We start from the raw sequence: 10,242 nt of genomic DNA on the forward strand, positions 1-10,242 counted from the left end.
TGTCTAAATTTTGAAGTCATTTCTATTGTATTTCACCAATAATTTAAAAATTATCTTTATACACTAAAGATTACTAAAGTCACATGAACTAAAAGGCATTTGAATTAAAGTTTCTGTTTTTCTGATAAAATATTTGATTTAAGCACTTTCTTTTTTTTGTTTGTTCATTTGTTTTTTTGGGATGGAGTTTCGCTGTTGTTGCCCAGGCTGGGGTGCAATGGCGCAATCTCAGCTCACTGCAACCTCCTCCTCCTGGGTTCAAGCGATTCTCCTGCTTCAGCGTCCAGAGTAGCTGGAATTACAGGCACCCGCTACCATGCCCAGCTAATTTTTTGTATTTTTAGTAGAGACGGGGGTTTCATCATGTTGGCCAGGCTGGTCTTGAACTCCTGACCTCAGGTGATCCACCTGCCTCAGCCTCCCAAAGTGCTGGGATTACAGGCGTGAGCCACTGTGCCGGGCCTGCTTTTTCTTTAAGCCAATTTATTAGAGCTCTTCTGTATATTTTGGTAGTGGAACCATCACATATACACATGACACATATAAATACTTAGACATACAGGCACACAGATAGAAGTAGATCTTATATAAGACTCTTCATTTGCCAGTTTTATTGTTTTATTTTTATTTTTATTTTCTTCAAGACAGGGTCATGCTCTGTCACTCATACTGGAGTGCAGTGGCACGATCCTAGCTCACTGTAACCTTGAACTCCTGGGCTCAAGCGATTTTCCTTCCTCAGCCTCCTGAGTAGCTAGTGTTGCAGAATTTTGCTCCTTAGTTCAACTAAAACTGGGTTCTTGTCACATGACCAGGAAAGATTAGGCTCATGGACACGTTGAGGGGTGAGTAGAGTAGGATTTATTGGGTGAAAAGGAAGAAAGAAAGAAAGAAAAAAAACTCTCAGCAAATGAGAGGGAGTCCTGCTAACAGGCGTCCACCTCACAGATTGAATTCCACGTCACCACACACAAGCTGAAGAGACCAAGCTCCTCCCTGCCTCCCAAAGGCGTGACTTTCTGGAGGCTCCACCCCATTCCCCCAGTGTGTAGGTGGGTTGGCGATTCTCTGGCGACCGTTTTTTATCTGTGTAGGTATTTGGCTGTCTCACTAGGACTACAGGTGCCCACTGCCATGCCCAGCTAATGTTTTCATTTTTTCTGTGTTACCCAGGCTGGTCTCCAGTTGCTGAAGCCAAGTGATCATCCCACCTTAGCTTCTCAAAGTGCTGAAATTACAGGCATAAGCCACCATGCCTGGCCTCATTTGCCAATTTTAAATAGTTTTTCTTTTTTTTTTTGAGACGTAGTCTTGCTCTGTCGCCCAGGCTGGAGTGCAATGATGCAATCCCGGCTCACTGCAACCTCTGCCTCCCAGGTTCAAGCAATTCTCCTGCCTCAGTCTCCCAAGTAGCTGGGACTACAGGCATGTGCCACTACGCCCAGCTACTTTTTTTATTTTTAGCAGAGACGGAGTTTCACTGTGTTACCCAGGACGGTCTCAATCTCCTGACCTTGTGATCCGCCCGCCTTGGCCTCCGAAAGTGCTGGGATTACAGGTGTGAGCCACCGCGCCCGGTCTATCATAGGATCTTATAAAGAGATCAATTGCATTTAGGTAGGTGCTTTTAATTTGGCCTGTATCTTTTAACTGGACCATTGAACTTAGGGTAGAGCCCACACTGAATTTTCAGTCCCCAAAAAGAGAGTAATGCCATGGGGACCTGGCCATGCAATATTTTCAGTGTGTTTTGCTACAAAAACATTCTCTCAAGGCTGGTGGGCAACCCAGTGTCAATCAGGCCACTCTCTGTGATCAGCCCATTTCCCAGCCATTATATATGCCAAACTCAAGTTTTCTCACAATACAAAGTGATTTCTGATCCCATGCAAAGCCAAAATCAGGTCACGCAATGCAAAGGAACAGAGTTTTCGATCTGAGAGGATTTTGTCCTCTCTTGGATTCCCTCTTGGGATTCCCTGAGGAAAAAAATAGCAGTTTTTCACAAAAATGAGTCTGTGGTGCCTTTTGCATTTTTCTTAAGAGATCCCAGGCTATTAGAATTTTATTTTATTTTATTTTTTTCTTATGTGGCACCAAGGTTGGCAAGAGGAAGGAGGGGCTGATAGAAATAAATAGGAGGCTGGGCGTGGTGGCTCATGCCTGTAATCTCAGTACTTTGGGGGGCTGAGGTGGGTGGATCACTAGGTCAGGAGTTCGAGATCAGCCTCGCCAATATAGTGAAACCCCATCTCTACTAAAAATACAAAAATTAGCCGGGTATGGTGGCAGGCACCTGCAGTCCCAACTTGGGAGGCTGAGGTGGGAGAATCGCTTGAACCTGGGAGATGGAGGTTGCAGTGAGCTGAGACCACACCATTGCACGCCAGCCTGGGTGACAGAGCGAGACTCCATCTCAAAAAAAAAAAAAAAGAAAGAAAGAAATAGGGAAACAGAGGCAGTGCACGTGGCTAGCAGGGGGTTGAAAAAGAGAGACATTTAGTTGACTGAGAAATGTTTACCCAGGGAGAAAAGAGACCTTAAAGAAACATGTACACACTGAAGTCTAAAATATCAGTTTTAATTAAGTCAAATTTTGACTACAGAGCTCTAAAAAAATCCTTTCAGATCTCTTATTACTAGATTTTAGCCAGGAGGAACAGTTGATATTCCTGGCTTTTCACCTTCTTTACCAAAAGGTATCCTCCCACGTGCTTTAACCAAAGTTATGACTATTAGGCCACAAGGTGGGTGGCCCTTAGTTGTTCCCTGATGAGGTGGTAAACCTGAGCCATGGCAGAAGTGTTTAATTTTTTTTTTTTTTTTTTTTTAGTCTTGCTCTGTTGCCCAGGCTGGAGCGCAGTGGTGTGATCTCGGCTCACTGCAACCTCTGCCTCCCAGGTTCAAGGGATTCTCCTGCCTCAGCCTCCCGAGTAGCTGGGACTACAGGTGCCCACCACCACACCTAGCTAATTTTTGTATTTTTAGTAGAGACAGGGTTTCACCATGTTGGCCAGGATGGTCTCAATCTCTTGACCTCGTGATCCGCCTGCCTTGGCCTCCCAAAGCGCTGGGATTACAGGTGTGAGCCACTGCGCCTGGCTGAGAAGTGTTTAATTTTAACTACCAGAAGTGTTTGAAGTCAGATTTTTTTGCTCTTAATTTAGTCAAGAGAATTATTGAAGGCTAGCCATGACACTACTATGTGTCCTTTTAAGACTTGATGTTTTCATTAATTGTTTAGAATAAGAGACCTCTGAAATCTTTAATAGCCCACAGAGAGAGGCTGGGAAGGTGTTCCTGTTATATAAATGAAACCTCTCAGGTAGTCAAATTTTATCTTTTTTTAACCAGCTGGGGGTTTTACAGATGCAACCTGACTTTCTGCAGCTGTGGGCTTTCCACTATAGCTCCTGGGCCAGGGATCTCTATCTGCTCCCCAGAGGCTTTTACCTAAGACACAGAGCTCCCTGGGCTTCTCAGTACAGGCGAACCTAAACTAATGGGCTAGAAACAGAGAAAGGGAGGTAGAATTTCCCACTTACAGCCAGACCCTGCAGCACAGCTTTCCAGGGCCTCAGCCCCCCTGCCCTGGCTGATGCTCCCTCCCTGACTCCCCTCACCAGGGCCCTGGCCCCACCACACAGCTGAGCTGGCCCAAGCCAAAGAGTTGCTGGAGCAGCAGCTGGAGTGGATCAGGCCCTGCTGGAGGGGGTGGGGGGCCCAGGCCCTGATGGTCAAGATCCAGAAGCTGAAGAAACAGATGAGGAGGCACCGAGAGAGCCTGGGAGGAGATACCCAAGCCCACCAGTGCCCACAGCACCCCTTAGCACTGGAAAGACTGCCCACCACCCACAGCAACCCCAAGATCAGAAATATCCCAGCTGCTCCCAGGCCACTGGGAAAATGGAAGAGACCACAAAAGGCCAGAAGTTGGCAGTGTGATGGTTAATACTGAGTGTCAACTTGGTTGGATTGAAGGATGCAAAGTATTGATCCTGGGTGTGTCTGTGAGGGTGTTGCCAAAAGAGATTAACATTTGAGTCAGTGGACTGGGAAAGGCAGATCCACCCTCAATCTGGGTGGGCAGCATCTAATCAGCTGCCAGCGTGGCCAGAATATACAGCAGGGAGAAAAATGTGAAAAGGCTAGACTGGCCTCCCAGCCTACATCTTTCTCCCATGCTGGATGCTTCCTGCCCTTGAACATCAAACTCCAAGTTCTTCAGCTTTGGGACTTGGACGGGCTTCCTTGCTCCTCAGCTTGCAGGCGACCTATTGTGGGACCAGGTGATCATGCAAGTTAATAGTACTTCATAAATCCCCCTTTATATGTACATTTATTCTGTTCTAGAGAACCCTGACTAATACAGGCAGGCAGTGGGGACCCAGGGCTCTGCAGTCTCAGTCCCATCCCTCCTTTGACCTCACAGCAGTGTACCTCAGCCTTACAGGAATTTACCCTGGATCATGTCCTACAATAACCTCTCCCCAAATACAGTAAGAAGATGTAGCATGCAGATACCACAGACACACATGTGTTCCATTTTTAGCTAGGATTTTTTTTTTTTTGAGATGGAGTTTCGCTCTTGTTGCCCAGGCTGGAGTGCAACGGTGCGATCTCGGCTCACTGCAACCTCTGCCTCCCAGGTTCAAGCAATTCTTGAGACTCACCCTCCCGAGTAGCTGGGATTACAGGCGCCCGTCATCATGCCTGGTTATTTTTGTATTTGTAGTACACTGGGTTTCTCCATATTGGTCAGGCTGGTCTTGAACTCCCGACTTCAGGTGATCCACCAGCCTCGGCCTCCCGAAGTGCAGGGATTATATGCGTGAGCCACCGTGCCCAGCCTAGTTAGGATTTTAAAAATTCTGACAATCAGGAATGGGGATTCAGGAGTGGTGCTGATGCAGAGGAGGGAAGCCATGTGATGGGGGCTGTCAGGGGTGGAGGCAGTAGTGTCTCCTTCACCCCCACCCTGGTGTCTTCCCCTGAAGGACAGACGATCATATCCCAGAATTGGTAAGTCCTCTACCGTGTCTGTTCAACTGAAGAGAAAATATGGCACAGTCAGAATAAGGCATTAAAAGAGCAAAGTAGGCCGGGCGCGGTGGCTCACGCTTGTAATCCCAGCACTTTGGGAGGCCGAGGCGGGCGAATCACGAGGTCAGGAGATCGAGACCACGGTGAAACCCCGTCTCTACTAAAAAATATAAAAAATTAGCCGGGCGTGGTGGCGGGCGCCTGTAGTCCCAGCTACTCGGAGAGGCTGAGGCAGGAGAATGGCGTGAACCCGGGAGGCGGAGCTTGCAGTGAGCCGAGATCGCGCCACTGCACTCCAGCCTGGGTGACAGAGCGAGACTCTGTCTCAAAAAAAAAAAAAAAAAAAAAAAAAAGAGCAAAGTGAGGCATGAACACACGGCACACATGTGGATGCTGGTGTACTGTGTGGCTTCAGAGGACAGACATGGGAGTGGGGGAAGAGATGTAATATGATGAGACAAGACAGAGACCCCACATAGAGGTCAGGAAAACATCCCAACACAGCATCAAAGGCCAGGGGGCATGAACCAGTCAAGTGTCCATTATGCATTAGGTGCCCATGACCTACGTGATGGGATTGAAGACAAACATACTAAGATTCAGGGAGGACCTAAGGGTTTCATGAGATCAGCACTCACTGTGGAGGAGAGTCTGTCTCATCAGGCAGCTCCTAACACTGACCTCAAAGCGATGCTGCCCATCACAGTGGATCCTGGCATCATTCTCATCTGACACAAGCATGATGGCCAAGCCCTCTTCCAAACCAGCCTGCTCTAGTCACCTAAAAGGAGACAGAGGGTAGAAACAGAAGACCCCAAAGAGGGAAGACACCCAGAGGGAGGGAAGAGGATGTAAGGTGTGAAAAGATACAAAAAATAAGGAATGGGAGAGTGGGTGTCCTTCTGGGTGTGGGGCTCACCTGTCATTGATAAAGGCAATGTTAATTCACTTGATGTCTATGATGTGGCCCAATAGGTTGGTAACCATAGAACTGGTCATTGAAAATCTTTTGGGGTCATTCTTGGACATGTGCAGAACAGCAAACAATTTTCGTCACCTGATGTGTTTCCTTGGCTTCCCATTCCGTTTTCCTTAGGCCTCAGCTGCTGCTATCGCTGCTGGCTGCCCTCCACATTCCCCTAAATTCCAGATGGGTGTGACGAGGTAAGGGCGGGAAGACATAGTGGATTGAGGATTGAGGTGCGATTTCCCACCACTGGAGGGGACAGATTCATCAGCTGGCATTGAAGAGGTTCCTGCCCTTTGCACAGTGTGTTCGGTCACCCCAGTGCTCAGGCTGAACCCTGAGAAGAAAGAGGAACTTGACTGTCTGAAGGCCCTTGGGTGGTGTTTAAGTCCCCTGGCCACTATGTCCTGGCTGAATGTATACATGCAGATGGAATCTCTTTTTTTTTTTTGAGACGGAGTCTGGCTCTGTCGCCCAGGCTGGAGGGCAGTGGCACTATCTCGGCTCACTGCAAGCTCCGCCTCCCAGGTTCACGCTATTCTCCTGCCTCAGCCTCCCGAGTAGCTGGGACTACAGGTGCCCGTCACCACGCCCGGCTAATTTTTTGTATTTTTAGTAGAGATGGTGTTTCACTGTGTTAGCCAGGATCGTTTCGATCTCCTGACCTGATCCGCCTGCCTCGGCCTTCCAAAGTGCTGGGATTACGGGCGTAAGCCACCGCACCCGGCCCGCAGATGGCATCTCCAAATGACTTATACAAAGTGCTACTGCCACAGCATCCCCAGCAAATTTTTACGGATTGTGGAGTTTTTAGTCTCTGTGTGCTGGATGTTGACTGCTTAGAATTTTCTTAGGATGTACTCACTGCTTCTGCCTTGTATTTCTCTTGAATGACCTGAATGACACAAAAGGTTTAAGAGTATCAGTGGTGTGACAGAGAGAGCTGTGTCAAGTGAATGGTTCCATTTGCCATGGTTACAGGGAGACTGGGAGCTCAAAACTGAAGCACTTCACGGAGGTTCCTGTTGAAGGTGCACGCAGCATACTGACCCAAAGAAACAGCTTGGATTTGCTGGACAAAGACCAAAGAGAGCCATATCATCTGAACAAAACAGGATTTCTTTCCCCCATTGAGGTCCTCACCCCTCGCCACAGAGCAGTAAAATGCACAGCAGAGGACAGGGAACACTGTGACCACACCAGCATTCTCCATCAAAGACGGTTGTGTGGAAGGGGCTGCTCAGCTCTCTTCTGTCTACAGAGTAGCTGGGACTTTTATAAATGCTTGTTTTGTAAGTGGTGCTATGTCCATTTTTAATAAAGATAATGGCATCTTTGAGACAGCTGGTTTTATGAGCTATGTCTGGTAGCTTAAGTTAGAAGTCAGCTTCCAGCGTGGCCATATCAAGGTCTCTTTTTTGACTTCATTCGTTTTGAAGCTCAAGTCTTTCAAGTCAATAAATTTAAAAGAAGACTTTTGACACGAGCTTCAGGTGCAGCCTTGTCTGCCTCCTGAGGCCCCCTGAGCTGGGAGTGAGGATTCCACTTGGCATTTCTCCCACCAGGTGCACATGTGTCTGCTCACATAGGGCCATTGGCCATCGATGGCAGGAGTGCTGAAGTCATTTCCACATTCAAGAGGATTCTTAGGTATAATTTCTTCTTTTTATTCTTTTCCTTTTTTTTTTTTGAGACAGAGTCTCGCTCTTTCACCAGGCTGCTGGAGTGCAGTGGCGTGATCTCAGCTCACTGCAATCTCCACCTCCCAGGTTCAAGCGATTCTTCTGCCTCAGCCTCCCAAGTAGCTGGGACTACAGGCACGCGTCACCAAACCCAGCTAATTTTTGTATTTTTAGTAAAGACAGGGTTTCACCATGTTGACAAGAATAGTCTTGATCTCCTGATTTTGTGATCTACCCGCCTCGTCCTCCCAAAGTGCTGGGATTACAGGCGTGACCCACTGTTCCCAGCCTTGGTATAATTTCTTTCTTAGGCCTGGCTAAAAGTCATAAAGAATCTGTAATCAGTGTTACTTACTACTCTTTTCACCCTCACCCAAATCTTGTCATAAAGAATAAATGAATTTTTGTTTGGAGAACTTGTTAATGTAGTAGGCTAAAGCTGTGATTTTAAGAAAACACACAGTAAAGTTCTATGTAGCTGCAGGGCATGGTGTCAATATACGGTCTGTTCCCTGGCCATTGATGGTGCCACTAAGTGCCCTGCTAATGGTCACTGTCCACTTGAAGGCCTAATGTGTACAGCTCGCATTATTATTATTATTATTATTATTATTATTATTATTTTGAGATGGAGTCTTGCTCTGTTACTCAGGGTGGAGTGCAGTGGTGCAATCTTGGCTCACTGCAACCTCTGCCTCCCGAGTTTAAGCGATTCTCCTGCCTCAGCCTCCAGAGTAGCTGGGATTACAAGCATTGCATCATATTTTGTTGGATATTATTGAGGTGGTGGCCTTATTGAGTCTTGTGTTTCATTTCTAACAATGCTTCAGCATGTGTGGCTACATACAAGGGAGGTTGAATTGTTGTGGTAAACTGAGGAATGGAGAGACTAATATGGAGTACAGGAGGATTGTTTATTTTAGGTACACACTGGCTCAGTGGATTTGTATCTAAAAAGCTGAGCATTGAACAAAGACAGGGCTTTTTTTTTTAATTCTCCAATTTAAAACTTTTAATTAAAAAGTAAACTTTAATGTCAAAAATGCAAACTTGGGGAAGACAGAAAGATCACACACAAGGCTGTCAGTTCACACTGGGAAGGGTGCACAGCAGCCAGGCAGAGGTGCTCCTCATTTGCCAGATGGTGGGGCGGCTGGGCAGAGGTGCTCCTCACTTTCCAGATGGTGGGCAGCTGGGCAGAGGCACTTCTCACTTCCCAGACCGGGTGGCGGCTGGACAGAGGGGCTCCTCACATCCTAGAGGGGACAGCGGTTGGGCAGAGGCCCTCCTCACTTCTCAGATGGTGGGCAGATGGGCAGAGGTGCTCCTCAATTCCCAAATGGGGCATCGGTCAGGCAGAGGTGCTCCTCACCTTCCAGATGGGGTGGCTGTCAGGCAGAGGCGCTCCTCACTTCCCAGATGGGGCGGCTGGGCAGACGGGCTCCTCACATCCCAGACAGGGCAGCGGCCGGGCAGAGGCTCTCCTCACTTCCCAGATGGTGGGGTGACAGCTGGGCAGAGGCGCTCCTCACCTGCCAGGCGGTGGGCAGCTGGGCAGACGTGCTCCTCAGTTAATCATACAGTGACAGGTCACGTAATCTATAGCATAACTTGTGACCTTGCATAGCTGGTGCCCTTGTAGCTGCATTGAAAGAAAAACAAGAACTGGCTAAATACAGACATTTGTAAAACATAATAATGCTTAAGAAACCTGGGAAGCTGGGCTCAGTGGCTCACGCTTGTAATCCCAGCACTTTGGAAGGCCGAGGCGGGCGGATCACAAGGTCAGGAGATCGAGACCACGGTGAAACCCCGTCTTTACTAAAAATACAAAAAATTAGCCGGGCGTGGTGGCAGGCGCCTGTAGTCCCAGCTACTCGGAGAGGCTGTGGCAGGAGAATGGCGTGAACCCGGGAGGCGGAGCTTGCAGTGAGCCGAGATCGCGCCACTGCACTCCAGCCTGGGCGACAGAGCAAAAAAGAAGAAACCTGGGAAAAGAGTAACAGTAAAATAATCTGTTTTTCTCTTTTTTTTCTTTCAACTTTGCTCTGGAAGCAGGGGGTGTCTGGAGCCTATTCTTTTGGCCGTGGCTATTTGAACAGTGTTATCTTATAACTGTCCTTGAAGTGAGCTTGCTAGGCAGAGGAAAACTTGTTCTTTTCTTTTTCTTTTTAACCTTGGCCTTGCCACATTCTGGGCCTTAGCTTTTACTTTTCTTGGAGTGAATAAATGCAGTACTTATTATTATTATTATTATTTTTAAATTTCTGCCTCAGTTTCTTTTCTTTGATGCCTTTTATGAAAGAAGTTTTAGAATAGAAGTCATCACTATTACTTAGTTCTGCTTGAAGAGACAAGTTTTCTTCTTTAGACAAAGGTTGGTATTTACGCAGAGCCACTAGCTGAGTGGTAGTTTGCCTAGCTACTCTTGCTTCTATAGTTGATTGAATGCTTCTAACAAGGAGAGGTAAGAGACAAGGGAGTATTAGGCAACTTTTTATTGTTTTGTTTTTTTTTTTTTTTTTTTAGACGGAGTCTTTCTCTGTCCCC

At 47.3% G+C, this 10,242-nt stretch overlaps 1 protein-coding gene and 1 long non-coding RNA gene across 2 annotated transcripts in view; both read right to left on the reverse strand.

Annotated features, from left to right (window-relative positions):
- Nucleotides 1-4,589: 4,589 nt before the first annotated feature.
- LOC131382087 (uncharacterized) lies at nucleotides 4,590-6,104 on the reverse strand. The gene is made up of 3 exons (XR_009211259.1): nucleotides 5,963-6,104; nucleotides 5,725-5,824; nucleotides 4,590-5,048 (listed from the first exon to the last, which is right to left on the reverse strand). It is a non-coding gene; the product is annotated as an uncharacterized LOC131382087 (long non-coding RNA).
- A 2,648-nt stretch (nucleotides 6,105-8,752) lies between these two features.
- Nucleotides 8,753-10,242, reverse strand: part of LOC131382097 (class I histocompatibility antigen, Non-RT1.A alpha-1 chain-like) — a 13,055-nt gene continuing 11,565 nt past the window's right edge. Inside the window, exon 5 of the mRNA XM_058432238.1 lies at nucleotides 8,753-9,334. Coding sequence (XP_058288221.1) covers nucleotides 9,264-9,334 — 71 coding nt within the window. The 3' untranslated portion in view covers nucleotides 8,753-9,263. The remainder of the gene's footprint in view (nucleotides 9,335-10,242) is intronic.

Source organism: Hylobates moloch, unplaced genomic scaffold (assembly GCF_009828535.3).
Source record: "Hylobates moloch isolate HMO894 unplaced genomic scaffold, HMol_V3 SCAFFOLD_20, whole genome shotgun sequence".
In the NCBI taxonomy this organism is placed as follows: Eukaryota; Metazoa; Chordata; class Mammalia; order Primates; family Hylobatidae; genus Hylobates; species Hylobates moloch.